Raw genomic sequence first — 16,721 nt, forward strand, 5'->3', positions numbered from 1 at the left:
ACGTTTTTTCGCGATGGAAGCGTGCCGTGAGCACATCGCGAAGTTGAGATTTCGATTTCGACTACGTGTATGTATTCCACCCAGAACTCTCATTTTGCGTGTGAAAGATGGTGAAAACGGTTATCTCGACGGCTGACAATCAGATTGGAAGATGGTAACCCTGAGGTAAGATAAATTTCTCGCCTGAAAATTTGTTCTTTTGGCGCTGCGGCCATGTATGTGTGGGTATGATGAAGGTTTGTCGCTTATTATGGCTTTCTTTATTGTAAATGTAAACGAATACGAATGATTTTGAAAAAAAGTACCGAGCTTTGCCTGTATTTGTTAGATTTCAAGTTCAACTGAGTGTTGGAAAGATGCTTTATGGCGTGCGTTGTTAAATTATAGACTGATTCATTATTGTTAGTAGTTATTGGATGCTCGTATTATCGTTCTCGAGTGTATTAGCGACCCATGATTGTTTTCGCTGAGGAGTCTATTTCCAAGTAGGTCTGACTTCAGGAACTTTTCTGGGAAGTTCTGCTGATTGGAAGCTTTTGTGGTTTGCAGAGTTTAATCGACCTATGCTCAGATACAACCAATTTTATCAGTGGCAAAATTTTGTTGGCATTTCAGACTTCAGTCTGAAGAAATGCTCATTTCCTTATAAGTTGACATGGATATTCTCCTGCTTGCCTGCTTCAAGGAATGGCTTTGGTCTAAGTGAAATCAAAAGACTGCACTCTCAAGTACAAATAGGTCACAAAGGTATGCTGAATGCTTATATGAACTTATACTTGGCATATGCTCAGGAAATCTTTGGGTGGTCAAAGTTATTGAATTTTTTTGATTTTTTTATTCTTTTCTGAATTTGGAATATCGTCAATGTTGAGTTTCTCAGGTTATCTGTTTCGATATTTTAGGCTTTAGAGATAAGAACCTTTTATCTCACGTTCTGGAGACGATGGGTGGTAATATGCTGACTGAAGAAAACTTGTACAACTTGCATCTTACATCTGAGTATGATACTGCCATGGAGGCACTGTCATCTCTCATTACTCAAAAAAAGCGCGGCGATGGATCACCAGTAAGGGGCAAGTATAACAAAATGGACAGGATGTTGATGTATATTAAGGTAATGCTGTAGAGAAAATTGATTCTCTATCTCAGGTGTTATACAACTGAAAAATGATGTATGATCGTGCATTTATAAGTTTGACTCCATAGGTGTTATACAACTGAAAAATGGTGTATGATCGTGCATTTATAAGTTTGACGCCATTTTGATTCTGCTTCACGAAAATAAAGGGTTTGCTCATGAAACCTTTGAAGTATATGCACTAACTTACAATTTCTTTTGATGAATCATTATGCCTCATCCAAAGCGATGTGTCTTAAATTGTCAATTAGGTCTATAAATATCTTTATTTGGTATGTTCTGACATGGACTTAAACTCATTCCCCGTAAAGTTTTCTTGTGTTTCATTTAGGTCCTTTTGTCCTTTCTTTGTGTTGAAACTTAATGTCTACCTTTGGTTCTTTTTTAGGAAATAAACTGGAATTGTAATATCTGGAGATAACCTTTTTTTTAATGAATAACATCCATTAAAATAAGGTAAAAAAGATAACCTTTCTCCCCCTGCCTAATGTTGCTCCCGTTGTTATTAGATGCATGAGATCTGGTTGCATGTGTATTTCCTTGTGATATCCCTTATTTTTATTGGCTATGCGTGGTTGAAACCTTTTTCTGTTAAGTATTTCTCAAAAATACTTCCTTTCCAATATTTGCATATGCATTTGAGGAAATGTTGTGCTGTTTGGCCTCAAGTAATCTTATTATCTTGGTTTATGTTTGTGGATAAATTCATAGCATAGATATAGTTGATAACATTAGCTAGATGTTACTTCGTACATTTCGCGTCTGCATCATTTTTCTAGAAGTAAATTTAAGTGCATGCTCTCTTGGCAGATTTTGGATTTGGAAGAACATGTAGCTAACCTCAAAATCATCCACGTTTCTGGAACTAAAGGGAAGGTATTTTTCTCATAAGCGTAAACTTTTTATGCGGTTGATAGATTTATGAAAATAATAATATACCAGTTTGCTCGAATGACTTTCAATTGATAAAAGCTATATCTTTTAAATTTTGTGAACAAACAAGTTTTTACAAATTGTATCTTGAAATGATTGAGGAAGCGCCCTAGCTTATGGTTGCAATTATCCCTTTTATGAGATTTTGAACCAGCATATATTTCATTGTCGATTTCTCAAATATGACGCTCTTGTCTGCATTTTTGTTAAATTGGTGATCAAGAGAAAGAAAGATATTTTTTTGTTCATGTGACATAAGATCGTCACGGCTACTTGTTTGCATTTTTCTACCGAACATTCCAGTATTTGAGTTTCACCTCAACTATGATTGGTTTTTTTGTTTTCTGGGGGTTGTATTAGAGATAAGAGGGTTGTACCTTTATAAAGAGATAATGATTTGGGCAAGGGTTTGACTCCTTTGTTCATTCTGCTGTACAAGTATAAGAGAAAGTGCATTGCATTTAAAGAACATTGTCAAGTTATGCTTTATTTACTCAATTGTTTTCACATTTCTTCTTTGTTTCTTCTTAAATTTCATGTTTCAGGGATCAACTTGCGCATTTTGTGAGGCAATTTTGAGAGAGTGTGGGTTTAGAACTGGACTATTCACTTCTCCTCACTTAATTGACGTGAGAGAAAGATTTCGGCTAGATGGGTGAGCATCCAAATGCCTAAATATATCTCTTTATCCTGAGTAGCACCGGCGTGTCTTTTATTCCTTTTTTGTGGGTGTGTGCGCGCTCTTGCTTGCATTCACTTTTGTGTTTGGGGGTTTGGGTGGGTGGAAGGTTTAATCGTTGTCACTACTTTCTTATTTTGCGCTTGTACATCAATTGATTTATTTATATGTCATTTAGAGGCTATCCCATGTGGTTCCTTGTTCATTTTTGTTTCTCTTTTATAGGTTTGATATATCCGAAGAAAAGTTTTTACATTATTTTTGGGCATGCTGGCATCAACTGCGGGTATTCTTATGCACTTTTTCCTCATTTGTCCAATTTGATTTTATTTCTCCTGAGTCCTGACATTCTTTTACACCCCCAAAAAAGTTGTTGATAGATGTACTTTTTTTTTTAAAATTTATTTGTTCTACATGTTGTTTCCTCGACAACAACCGGTAGCCTGATCAGTCGAGTTTGCAGTGGAACGTGGAAGGCTATTTACTTCTCGATCACAGTCAACTTAGAAGACAAATATTTTGATATGTGTATTCCATGTAATGATTGGAGTCATTGGACTTCGTTGGAAGCATGGTGCATCATCCAGAAATCGAATTGTATCGACACTCATTTTGATTAGTTAAATTTACTTGATTCCTTAACAATTTATTGATCCATTCATGCAGTATTTGGGTTGTTAAAAAACTTCTGAGAAAGACGTGACAATAATTAAACAACTTTCTAACTAGAAGTTTGCATTTGGCTTCGCCCATCATAATTTTTTATTTCCTGCAGTGGGCTTTTCTAATCATGAAAGTTTTGATTTGCAGGAAAATGTCAATGATGAATTACCTATGCCTCCTCTGTTCCAGTTCCTCACTGTGTTGGCCCTTAAAATTTTTACTTGTGAAAAGGTAAGGTGATGTTCTTTTGCCAGATCCTATGGGCTTGTTTGATTTTCTGGAAATGTTTTGGAAAATATTTTAAAAGTTGAATGTTTCATTTTGTTTTAGAGAAGTAAAATTGTTTTTGTAGATGCCAAGTCATGTAAAAAATGTTTGATAAAATAATTTTATACCTTTAAAATATTATATTTTGGGTTCTGATAATCTCTCCCTCTCTCCTTCTCTCTCCTATGCCTGTTCCTTTTCAGATTAATGAAAAGATTTGCATTATTGTCTTTATTACAAAGGACAGGGCCCTGGTGCCATTTTTTCCCTTTTTTAATTTCTGATTAGCGGGAAAGAAGAATAACAGACACATATTATAATTTAAATTAATTTTGTAATCTGGAGTATTTTCTGCATATTAGTTTTTATTCTATTCTTGTACAGATTCATCTCTCACCTTAACCTATCTTTTTAACGTGATTGGCTGCTAAGTGCTAAGCAAAATCCGTTACGGCAGTTTGATAAAAGAAAGATATTTCTTTTTTCGTACGTTTTAGCTGAAAATCATTGCCATATTTTGTTGTCATTTCTCATACTATATTATTTGTGAAATGCATTTCACATGTTCCAGTTTTTATTTATAGTTTGCCTTGTTTGATGAGACGTCTCATTTGCAGGTTGATGTCGCTGTCATTGAGGTTGGTCTTGGAGGGACCAATGACTCAACCAATGTGGTAATTTTCCTTGTCTTTGATTGATATGGTCCTGTTAGTCAATTTTGTGCAATATTGATGGCATATACTGATATCTGTCCACTGGAAAGATATCTAATGAGACCATATTTGGAATGGAGATCTTATTCAAATAGAGATTTCAAATATGGGAGCTTCTTTAGATATATGGTAGTAAAAAAACACAGTATTCCACGTTGTCCTAGTGAAGTAAACTTGCGTTCTTTCTGCCAGAATCATATCATGCTGTTATTTCTTTTTGGTCTCAAAGAAATACATTTATGCTATTTATGCATTTTAATATCATTCTGTTATAAATTGAGCAGGTCAAAGATCCTGTTGTATGTGGTGTTAGTCCCCTTGGCATGGATCACATGGAAACATTGGGTTTGTTCTTCTCCAATTTTTAATCTAATTGATGCTCATAGTACATGCAGTTAACAATGTGCACAAGATCTGATCTTTAGTAACCGTCGTTAATAATGGAAGAAATACAAGAGATATGAAAGTCGGCATATTATTTCTGATATTGAATCAGAATAGCTAGTTACATATTTATAAATCTAATCAACCAAATCTAGGAGACCTAACATACCGAAGATAACTTGATAAAGAGACAAACTTTAATACACTAAATCTATTTATCCTAACAACCAATTAATTAGATAAATAAATATCCAACTATCCCCCTTAAGCTTGGTCGTATACGTTGATCATGTCCAGCTTGGAACTTTTTTCTTCAAATACTGGCCGATGGAGTGGTTTAGTCAAGATGTCTGCAATTTGCATGTGTGTCGGAATATTGCTGAGATCAATGATTCTTCTCTCAACTTTTTCACTTATGAAGTGTTGGTTCACTTCAATGTGCTTCGTTCCGTCCTAGTGGACTAGGTTCTTGGCTATGCTTATAGCTGCTTGGTTGTCACACACTACTTTCACAGGTCGCAAGATCTTCAACATGATTCCCTGTGAGGACAATATCATCCACTGGCCATATGATTTGAAATTCCAGTTGCAGTATGGGTAGGGTTTGAGGATGTGTCAGATGGAGATGAAGAATCACCCGACGAGGAGGCCATGCCGTACTTCGTCATTGATCACTCACTCTCTTTGATACCATGTCGCTAATAATGAAAGAAATACAAGAGATATGGAAGTCGACATGTTATTTCTGATATTGAAGAAGAACAGCTAGTCATATATTTATAAATCTAATCAACCAATCTTGGAGACCTAATATGCCGAAGATAACTTGATAAAGCAACAAACTTTAAAATACAAAATCTATTTATCCTAACAACAAATTAATAGATAAATAAATAAATGTCCAACAGTAACTTCAATCACACGTGGGGCACCTGAAACTTTTTGATTTTCCTTCTGCTAGATTCATCTTTTAAGCATAGCTAACTATATGTATGTGGTGCTTAATCCAGGAGATACACTTGGGAAGATAGCCTCTCATAAGGCTGGAATCTTCAAGGTAAAAGCCTTTTAACGGGATGCTTCTGTGGAATAATAGTGTAGAAGTTTTCTTTACATTGGATAGGCATTTGATAGTCAAGTGTTTGCAAAAATGGTTTGATGTTTTCTCTTCTCCTGAAGCCTCAAGTTCCTGCATTCACTGTGCCACAGCTGTCAGAAGCAATGGATGTTCTTCAGAAGAAGGCCAGTGAACTGAAGGTAACTCAACATTTACTTACATTTTATGTTTATGCGGGTCGTTCTAAGGACCTAATTTATCATGTATTAATCATATAGTTCACGTCTATGTTACTGATTTGTTTGATTGGAGTTTATTCCCTGAGATGACTCCTTTAAGACTACTTTGTACCAGAATCTAACTAGGTGAATCACGTAGTTAATTAAATGATATTAGGGGATATAGCTCCGTAAAAACCATTACTGGTTAACTGTTACTATATTTTCTATAACTTCCGCGGGACAAAACATGAATTTATTTTTGATTTAGGAAATTCAATTACGGGGCCCACAGAATTGTTATGCTATGAAATATCCTGAGTTTACTTGGAAAACAATGGTCAGGTATGTGAGTTATAGTTTGATACAACAACACCCTTTATCTATAATTTCCATTGAGTGAGTTAACTGGCCTTTTATCTTCAAAATCTCTTCACTGAATCAATCGTGGGGTTTTGATGTGCTTAACCACATTTGCCTCTATGAACATGCAGCAAGTGGCGTGTCTCTGTGCATGTGTCTGAATAATTGTATTTCTAGTCTTGTACTAAAATTGCACAAGGGTTAATTGTTGGAGTTTTGTAAGAAAAATGTGGAAGCATTCATCTTGTTTAATTGGTTTTTATGAATGAAACACCACATGATTTGTAGGCTGATTTTTCTTTTAAAGTAGGATTAGATACTCAAAGATGAAAAGTGATCCCTAAAATATATCGCCAATCATATCTAGGCTACAATCAATGGATAACTTTGATCCTCTATATTGAGATTTAGTTGACTGAATGGAGCTTCATTTGATTTTCTAACATCCCCCTCGAGATGAAGCATCTTGTGCTTCATTGCTTTGACAAAAAAGGAGCTTGAATCAGTCGTCTTGCTTGGAGAATTTACTCCGTCTATTATGCGTACTTTTGTCACGCTTCCATGAGGCACCAGCTTCATGTGGTTACTCCACAAACTTCTGGTTGCACCATTCTTCTGCACTCTCTCTCCCCCTCATTTATTTCCTGTATCAGTTCAACACCAAAAAAGTATCAACTCTATTGTTTTTTAGAAGTCTGACCAATTCTCCACGCTGCGTGGTCATAATAAGAGGTCACTCTTAACCACAGATCGACAGCTGAATGCTTTTCGTGTTTAATAATCACTCTCACTTGATAGGTTGATACTTCAGAGTGCTTCGTCTTTGTATGGTTTGGTGACTTTGAGCTGCCAAATGACGATGAAAACAATTGTCAGTGAGAAAACTATAATGGGGATATGATGGTGCAAGTGGCTCACTTGCTCCAGTTTGTTGAACAATTCTAGTATGACTCCTTTTCTTTGGATATAAGGAAAAAGCAAAGTCTCATGGTTTTTTTGTAGGACCTGCACGAACAATAACTCGCAGCACACAAAATTGATGGTTTCAGAAACTGCAATGAGACTTGGCATGGGCAGAAACTTTTCCTTCTTTAATTTTTTCACTAACAAAGGAAAACCTTTGTTGAAGAATTGAAACATTGGCTTGTCTGCTAAAAGAATAAAATTTAAGCTGGCTGCTGCCTGCTATGTTTTCTTTTGTCATCATAGTATTGAGTTGATGCTGCGAGCTGCTTTGGTGGCAGCTCAGATTTTGCTCCCTGCTCCCTGTTGTTTTTTCTTTGCAGAAATTTATGGTGATAACATGTAAACAAATGGGAAAAATAATCTTGTTTATTTGTTTTCATGAATGAAAAATTACGTTTCTTCTTTAAATTTGGTGTACATGTTCAAAAAGAAGGGAAATTAATCTCTAGAATATATCACCAATTGTATCTAGTTTTCATCAATGAAATTATTTTAATCCCTAAAATTGAGATTTAATTATTTAGAAATGGGGCTTGATCCAACTTTCAACATAATCAAGGCTCTCTGCCTTCTCACTTGCTGCAGGTCCCTTTGGAAGTCGTTGGACCACTTGACCATATGAAACTAAATGGAGTATCCCTAAGCTTGTCTGGGGATCACCAGTTCACCAATGCTGGCCTTGCTGTTGCTCTTTGTAAAAGTTGGCTCCAGAGAACGGGACATAAGGAAAAGCTGCCACATGTTAGTTAAACGCTATTGTAACCCATCTTTTGAGAATGAGCTTTACCTGAAAACATATGTATGCTTTTGTCTTTCCACCGAATTTATAGAACTTCTAATGCCTCGAGTAGCTTGACTGGTGTTTCTGGATTTTGACTTGTATTTTTCAATTGGTGAATGCCTGTCCTACTCAATCAGATGGCTAATATCTTTTGTTTGTCAAATCAGGCTGACTTTGAAGAAAGTTTACCCGAGGCATTTTTACGGGGACTTTCAACTGCCCGTCTTTCTGGGAGGGCTCAGATTGTTCATGATTCTCCATCTACATATTCTGAAAAGTCTGGAGCGATTAGAAGTTCAGGGGATTTAATCTTCTATTTGGATGGGGCTCATAGTCCTGAAAGTATGGAAGCTTGTGCCAAATGGTATTCTTGTGCTGTGAAAGATGAAAAACACGGGTCATCAATTCCATTTTTTCATGCAAAGCTTCATAATGTGGAAGAAACACTGATTAATTGTTGCACAAAACAGCGAAAGCCCGAGTCCGACAAAATCTCCAAGAAAGTAAATTTCAATATTCCTTCTGGATAATGGGAAAATGGTCGCTTGAGTAGTAGACCTTCTTTTGATCTAACATATACTCATTCACATTTTACAGATTCTTTTATTCAATTGTATGGATGTGAGAGATCCCCAAATTCTTCTCCCTACACTTGTTGATACATGTGCTTCCTCAGGTATGGGCCCGACATTGTATCAAGTTGTGATTGATCTTTGTGACATTTTTCTATAACTGAATATCATTTAATTTAATGAAACTCAAGTGTTATGGATCTTAATCTATTCTCCTCCTTCCTAATTATTTCTACACTTATTTGCACTATGACAATTGCAATGAATGTGTTGTGTTTTCAGGCACTTATTTCTCGAAAGCTATTTTTGTCCCTAGTATATCAAAATATAGCAAGGTTACTTCTGGTTCGTCGGTTATTCCTCTGGATATATCTTCCAAGGATTTGGCGTGGCAGTTTTTCCTCCAAAGTGTATGGGAGAAGATCATTCACGGAAAAGGTAACCTCTCCTTGGTTACTTTCTGAAATCTGTGGTAATCAACAACCCCTTTAGTTACTTGGAGGTTCTCCATAAATACACGATTCTTTATTCCTACGTTCTAATACCCATCTTTCATCGACACTCTGAATTTACTCTATGCAAACTTAAGCATCCAGGCCTGTCGAAATCACTAGAGTAAGGTTGACTATTCACGTTTCCTTGTAGAATTGTTTGAGAGATCAAATAGTGCATGTAAAGTGCTTCTTAGATGAATTCCAAGAGTAGAACATTGCAATTGCCTGATTATTCTTAATGCTGAATGAGATCCTTCTCAAGCATACAGTGAACATTGCTTATGGTTTGGACTTCCAGTTACAGAGGATGCAAGTCGTTTTTGATAGCATCATCCTCATACCAAAGTGTTGTACTAAAAAAGTTGCGGCAGTGATGAAATTACAGTATCTCAAACCAAAGTGTTTTTGCTCTTGTTCATATTCCGTATGCTTCATTGTAATTAAGTTCTTTTTTATGGTCGTCAAACTTGTTAATTTGAAGTTCTTCGCATATTGCTGCTTATGGTAACTGACATGTGTTGGCAAAGCAGATCAACTTGTTAGTTAATAAGAGTTCATGTGATCTGTCTATTTAATTCTTGAGTTTGTAAAGCTGAACTTATTGCCAAGCTCTGATGTCTCTCTTGTATTTTATTTTTTTTAATTGTTATGATCGTCGTCCAGATATTCAATGCAAGGATTTTCAGATTGGAAATCCCAGAAAGTAAACCACGTTCGAGGTTCATGAACGATGATATATCAAACTGCAGTCCCACAAATGGACGTTTTACCTGCAGTGCGGTGGTTTCTTCTCTGCCATTGACCATAAATTGGTTAAGGGATTACGTTAAAGAAAACCCATCCTTCAGGATTCAGGTAAGCATTCAGAACTAAATTTAACAATGCCTTTTTCTGAATGTCACGTGCTCACCAAATATCACTACCTGCAGATAGTTAACTAGTTTTATACAAATCTTTGGATTCTGATCTATCTTCTATATTTCTATATGACTGATGTTTCATGCTTGAAATGAAACTTGTCGTTCTTGCGTTGGTTGTTACACGTTGACAAGACTTATCCAAGTATATACAGTAATTGACGTACATTTATCTACTATTCTTGAGTTTACAGGTTCTTGTTACGGGGTCCTTGCATTTGGTTGGAGATGTACTAAAGCTACTGAGGAGATAACATCAATATCATGTCAATTTTTATTAATTCACCATTCATCATTAAACTCAGCAACAGCCAGTAATGTGTAGATTATGTGCCTGTTGTTTTTATACTTCCAGTTTTTTTTTTTTTTTTAAGATTTATATACTTCCCGGTATGGATAACTTCGCCATTGTGTACTAAATAATGTGGTGTTATTTGTCTGCTTCAGATATGGATAACTTCACCATGGTTTTGGCTTTTACGTAAGGGCGTTGTGGATCGATTTTCTCACTGTATTATTTTAGCTATGCAACAACTCTTAAACTTTGATATAATATTTACGCAATAAACTCGTTAATTAATGTTAAATTTTAATTCTGCAGCATACATAGATACCTAAAAATATGTAATTAATATATATATATATATATAAAGCAAATTTAACCCCTTATTTTTAATTTTATCAAAATTTAAAATAAACCTAAATATTAGTATTATATTACTATATAATTAGTAAATGTTTACTTTTATCGCCTCCCTCTCATATGTTATACTAGTATATTGACGCAAACGTTGCGTGTTTGTATAATATTTTTTATAATCCATTTGATTTATATTTAAATGAGAATCAAGATGTAATTATAAGAAATAACGAGGAATTACATTATAGTTTTGATAGAAAACAATTTTGGTGAATTTGTCCATAATGGAGGGGCAAAAATAAATATACATATGTTGGTGTTTTTGACCGTTTCTATCATATTCTCAGTTTTAAATAAAATAGACTAGAGTTTAAATTTTCTTTCCGTTTTTAAATTTAAAAGAATAGATTTTAATTTAAATCAATTCAAATTGTCACTAGACTTGATGTTACTTTTATTTTAGTGAAGCCTACAGCACTTGTCGAGGTCGTTCACGAGTGAGTGAACGGAGATAAATTTTAGGATTAGTAATAACATGTGGATGACAAAAGCCTACGTAAGACAATCTCAAGAGTCATATTTTGTGAGACAGATATCTTATTTTGGTCATTCATGAAAAAGTATTACTTTTTATGCTAAGAGTATTACTTTTTTATTGTGAATATCGGTAGGGATTGACTCGTCTTACAGATAAAGATTTGTGAGACCGTCTCACAAAATACCTACTCCACATGGATTATATATAACTAACTTCTTCAATACTTTTATTTATGTTAATATTAAATTTTTTTAAAAAGTGTGATTTTCGAGCTCGAACTAAAAAAATGGATGAAATTAGATTTAAATAAAAAATATTAACAACCCACACTCATTATCTGACGAAAATCCAAGATTCCAAGCAGTTGTTGGAGAAGATAAATTATCTTGAGAAAATATTAAATTGTAGATTTGAATTATGATAAATGATTAATGTTATGCACTGGTCTACTATTATTATTTTTTGTTTAAAAAATTTTAAAGTATAAAAAAACCCTAAATACCCCAAAAGGGCCAAAACGTTTATTGCATATAAATTAACCCCCCGATTATTAATTGATTAATTACTTAATCAAACCATTATTGTGTTGTAATTTAAACGAGTCAAAATAAAATTAGAATTTTCTATTCATAAAATGATTTGGAAATTGTAGCACATAAACCAAGAAATTTAAGAAATATACGTTTATGTGTATGTAAATTTGCATGAGTTTTTAACTATTTTGGCTAATAATATGTTCATTTTCAAAGAGAAAAACTTGTGTGAGACGGTCTCATGGATTGTATTTTGTGGTACGGATATCTTATTTGGGTCATTCATTAAAAAATATTACATTTTATTGTGAATATCGATAGGGTTGACCCGTCTCATAGATAAAGATTCGTGAGATTGTCTCACAAGAGACATACTCTCATTCAAATAACTAGTTTCATATTTTGATACATTCTTTTCAATGTAACCTTTTGTTTACTAATAATTAAAGGTAAAAACTTGTGTCAGATGGTTTCACGGGTCGTATTTTGTGAAACAGATCTCTTATTTGGTTTATCCTTGAAAAAGTATTACTTTTTATGATAAGAGTATTACTTTTTATTTTGAATATCGGTAGAATTGACTCGTTTCACAGATAAAGATTCGTGAGACCGTCTCACAAAAAACCTACTCATAATTAAAATACCGCACACGTTATTGCATATAGTAACTGATGATATTCATATGTACAATCTTTGTCTATGAATCATATTTGTTATTCGATATGCATTGAAAAGTCGTGATATATTTTATCAGATAAATGTTTTGAAATATCGATAATCACAATCCAATTTAACAATAAAAATTTAACAATAAAAATTTAACAATTATCTTCTCAAACTTTTCCATACATATATTAGAAAAATATAGCGATAACAGTCATATATCCTACTAACTAACGGCGCTTCCGCTTCGTTTCACGCACAGAGAATCCTTTTGCATGTAAATACATACACATCGATGTATCAGAATCTACGTTCGAATCTAACTATCAAATGTCGTCCGGCAGGTCTCTCCACTACTCACAGGAACACCACCGCCTTCTCTTCTCCGGTCTTCTTAGCTTTCCGACGTCCCATCGGATTCTTCACTCTCCTCCTTTTGATCTCTCTCGCGTTGCTCGTTTTTCTCCTGCAGTTCACCGACCCGACTATCCCATTACAACACGGCAACGATGGCCCTGCTGCATTTGCGGGTTTGGCTTTTCCGGAACCCGTTAGCTCCTCGCCTTCCTCGGTGGACTGCGCGGGAGTTCTTGGACAGAGTGATAAGGTGTCGTTTCCGTATTACAGGGAGTGGAAGTTTGGTCTCGGGTCGGATCTTGGACCCAAGGTTGGTTTTTTTTTTTTTTTTAATTTTGTTTTTGGTGAATGATTTGAGCAGGTTTTTAACAATTTTGGTGGTTTTTTTTTGGGATTTTGTTGATGTTTTGATTATGTTCCAAAGTTGGGATTTTTGGGCAAAAACTATTCAGAAACAAGAAAAATTTGTTAAGAGAGTACTGAGCCACAACAACAATACATATCGAATAACTGGAAAATCACTCGAGTCGTTATTAGTTCAAAAATTTTTTCCCGAAATATTTTGCAGTACTTTTTTTATAAAATTTTTACATGTAGAGTTGTATTTGTAAATATTTTGTAAGTTTTCATATAATTTTCTCATGTTTTTTTAAAAAAAATGTATACTTTAAAAAATTTAAATTTAAGAAATCAACATTTCAAAAAAAATTGTATTGAAAAAGATTTTTAAATGGTGGGGTTTTCTACATATATGTATATGTATATGTACCCTATTATGTTGCTTACAAATTAAATGCTTTGGAGACAAGATATTGTTGGTTAGTTCCTATGTTCATCACACGGCTGCTAAGGAATTTGCAGTTTTGTTTGGCCTCATTAGGTAACTTATATTTCATAATCGAGGATTTTATCTATATGTTAGATATGTATCATTTCAACAAGTTCTGCCGGCTTAGAGCAAATTCTACCATGGATATTTTATCACAAGGTTATTGGAGTTGCAAAATTTTTTCTGTTTGTGGAAGGGAAAACTGCATCACCAGCTGTTTATAAAGTCCTCGACTCCATCCCGGTTAGATACCAATTCCAGCTCCACCTCTTTTTCTGGTCTAGCTTGTTTTTGTTTTTCCACTACTTGACTATTAGCTTCATGGTATTGTTGAGGAGTGACTATTGACATTGTTGTTACCACTGTCGGAACGCTACGTTTGAGCTTTATGTAGATGGACAAAGGCCAAGTTTGTCTTTCAATGCTTCGTTTTCTTGCAGGGGGTGAGAGTTATAAGAAGAACGCGAGAGTTAGATGAGCAACAAGCTAAGAGGTTGGTGTTCCTCTGCAAAATGTAGTTTTTGGTGGACCATTAATGTGGACTATTCACCTATATTTCTGTAATCCTTAGCCGAATCTGGAACGAAACTTGGCTGTCATCTTTCTTTTATAAACCATGCAACTACGAGTTATTTGTCAAGCAGACGCTCAATATGGAAATGGGCATTGTCATGGCAACTGTATGTCCTCACCAATACGACCAACTTTAACGAATTTCAAATATATCGCTGCTTGATCGGTTAATGTTGATGTGTATGATACGCCAGGAAGCTGGTATGGATTGGATAATCCACGTCGACACCGATGAACTGATTCATCCTGTTGGGAGCAGCCAGTATTCTGTTCAAAAACTGTTGCTCGATGTTCCTCGGGATGTCGACTTGGTTATTTTTCCAAATTATGTGAGTGATATTTCCCTTGAAATGAAGTTACTCGTATCAAGTTAAATCAAGATGAATATATAAGGATGTTTCTCTCTGCGCGCAGGAGAGTATTGTGGAAAGAGATGATATCAAAGAACCTTTCAGCGAGGTAGTAACTAATGATTTCTTGCAATTGCTTCAAAAGGAATTTCACATCTTTATTTCTTACACCGTCTCAGGTTTCGATGTTCAAGAAGAATCACGACCATGTTCCGAGACATGTCTACTTTGGAAATTACATGGAGGCGTCTCATGGGAATCCCAACTATTTTCTGACTTACGGGAATGGGAAGTCTGCTGCTCGTCTTCAGCACCATCTGCGTCCCAATGGAGCACACAGATGGCACAATTACAACAAGATTCCCAAGTATGTTGGCTTCGATTACAAGTACATTATCTATACTAAAACAAAAGAAGTACCAATTTATCAAATTTTCTGTTTTGTTCTACTCTTTTCCGAAGGGAGATCAGTTTCAACGAGGCTGCGGTTTTGCATTACACATATGCGAAGTTTTCAGACCTGACTTCGAGACGTGATCGATGTGGCTGTAAACTTACAAAGGAAGACATTGAAAGATGCTTCATGCTAGACTTTGATAGAGCTGTGAGTTCCAAAAATTGTGTTATCTTGGAGTATTTTACTGATTACACTCTTTTCAAACAACGTAGTTGCCATACTTAACTCGAGGCCGACCTGAACCGCAGGCTTTTGTGATCGCGTCTACCGCAACAGAGGAAGAAATGCTTAGCTGGTGATTACTACTATCTCCTCATATTTTTCAATATTTCAGAACTTCAGAATCAAGTAGATTCGCCAAATCTCTAAAACATTGAAACATTTTCGACTTCGTCCTCCCTTGTTGTTCTTCCACAGGTACCGTGCTCATGTTGTTTGGGACGACAAGGAACTCAACTTAAAACTCTTGAAAGAAGGCGTGCTGACCCGAATACACACTCCGATGGTACTTCCATTCTCTCCAATTGTGAAGCTACAAAATAACTACTTATTTCAAATGGACATGTTCTGCTTCTACATCGGCTCATCCCTTTTCAAATATACTTTCAGGTCCTCATACAAAGCTTAAGGGAATCACAACTTTTCAGTTCTGTCATTACAGCAAGTATGTCATCTGGTAGCACCAATCCATCCACCATTAATACTGAAAACAACACGTATTTGAGGGCGATAAACGATCAAACCCGTTCTCGGAAAGTTCTTGAGTTTCCAGCTATTCCACCGCAGGCGCCGCCCACGTATGACATTCGTTTCGATACGTGATATTTAATTTTTATGCTACACATGGAGAAGAAGATCGCCCGACAATCTTGTATAGCATGTTGTGCGAGATACACGGGCACAAATTTATCCTATTCTTGGATCTGCGTAGAATTTCCTGATAGTATATTCTTTTTACGAGTAGGTCTCTTCTTAGTACGATTTTACCAAGTTTTATCCGACGGGTCAATTCTATCGATATTCACAATAAAAGTAATATTTTTTTATGGATGACCCAAATAAGAGATATGTCTCACAAAATACGAAAATATTATTATTTATTATATGTATGGAACTAGATTTATTAATCTCAAAAGAGATTTAAAACTAGATTTATTAATCTCACAAGAGATTTACTCTTATTTTAAATAAAAATTTTGCAAACTATATATATGCACATATAACCAAGATTTTGGTTTGAGATCGATTTCAAAATGTCTAAATAGAAGTTATATAGGCTCGTTTGGACTAGTATATAAATACGTTTTTCATAAAAATATTTTTTATAAAAAAATATAAAATATTTTAAAAAATTGTTTTAAAAATAAATATGCTTTTGAAAAACAATTTTCTTTAAAGGCAAAAACTTATGTGAGACGGTCTCACGGGTCGTATTTTGTGAGACGGATCTTTTATTTAGGTCATCAATGAAAAAATATTATTTTTTATGCTAATAATATTACTTTTTATTGTGGATATCGGTAAAATTGACCCGTTTCACAGATAAAGATTCGTGAGACCGTCTCACAAGAGACCTGCTCTTTGTAAAATTGTTTTGTAGCGAGAAATAATTAAAAAGATGTTTGAAAAATTATTT

The 16,721-nt window shown here is 34.9% G+C and overlaps 2 protein-coding genes across 2 annotated transcripts; both read left to right on the top strand.

The window, feature by feature from the left end:
• On the top strand, positions 1-10,642 carry LOC142530083 (folylpolyglutamate synthase-like). The gene is given in 18 exon segments (XM_075635852.1): positions 1-165; positions 550-747; positions 903-1,114; positions 1,949-2,014; positions 2,617-2,726; positions 2,976-3,036; positions 3,561-3,644; positions 4,298-4,354; positions 4,678-4,738; positions 5,788-5,834; positions 5,957-6,034; positions 7,967-8,122; positions 8,330-8,665; positions 8,760-8,838; positions 9,017-9,172; positions 9,892-9,908; positions 9,910-10,083; positions 10,340-10,642. Coding segments are annotated over 17 exon segments (1,938 nt in total). The 5' UTR covers positions 1-165; positions 550-563; the 3' UTR covers positions 10,400-10,642.
• Positions 10,643-12,814: 2,172 nt separating this feature from the next.
• LOC142528481 (glycosyltransferase-like At2g41451) lies at positions 12,815-16,042 on the top strand. Its single transcript, XM_075633529.1, has 11 exons — positions 12,815-13,186; positions 13,799-13,948; positions 14,146-14,198; positions 14,277-14,385; positions 14,473-14,607; positions 14,693-14,737; positions 14,808-14,995; positions 15,091-15,232; positions 15,334-15,380; positions 15,503-15,590; positions 15,695-16,042. Exons 1-11 carry the CDS (start codon positions 12,815-12,817, stop codon positions 15,905-15,907), a joined length of 1,542 nt encoding a protein of 513 aa, XP_075489644.1. The 3' UTR covers positions 15,908-16,042.
• The last annotated feature ends 679 nt before the right edge of the window (positions 16,043-16,721 follow it).

The sequence above is a fragment of the Primulina tabacum genome, chromosome 16 (genome assembly GCF_025594145.1).
Source record: "Primulina tabacum isolate GXHZ01 chromosome 16, ASM2559414v2, whole genome shotgun sequence".
NCBI lineage: Eukaryota > Viridiplantae > Streptophyta > Magnoliopsida > Lamiales > Gesneriaceae > Primulina > Primulina tabacum.

Excerpts from the sequence above, each read along its gene's own strand:
- LOC142528481 (XM_075633529.1), top strand. The coding sequence starts at position 12,815 with ATGTATCAGAATCTACGTTCGAATCTAACTATCAAATGTCGTCCGGCA. Across the intron at positions 14,199-14,276 it reads GATGAGCAACAAGCTAAGAG|CCGAATCTGGAACGAAACTT; the intron begins GTTGGTGTTCCT and ends TGTAATCCTTAG. Across the intron at positions 14,738-14,807 it reads TCAAAGAACCTTTCAGCGAG|GTTTCGATGTTCAAGAAGAA; the intron begins GTAGTAACTAAT and ends ACACCGTCTCAG.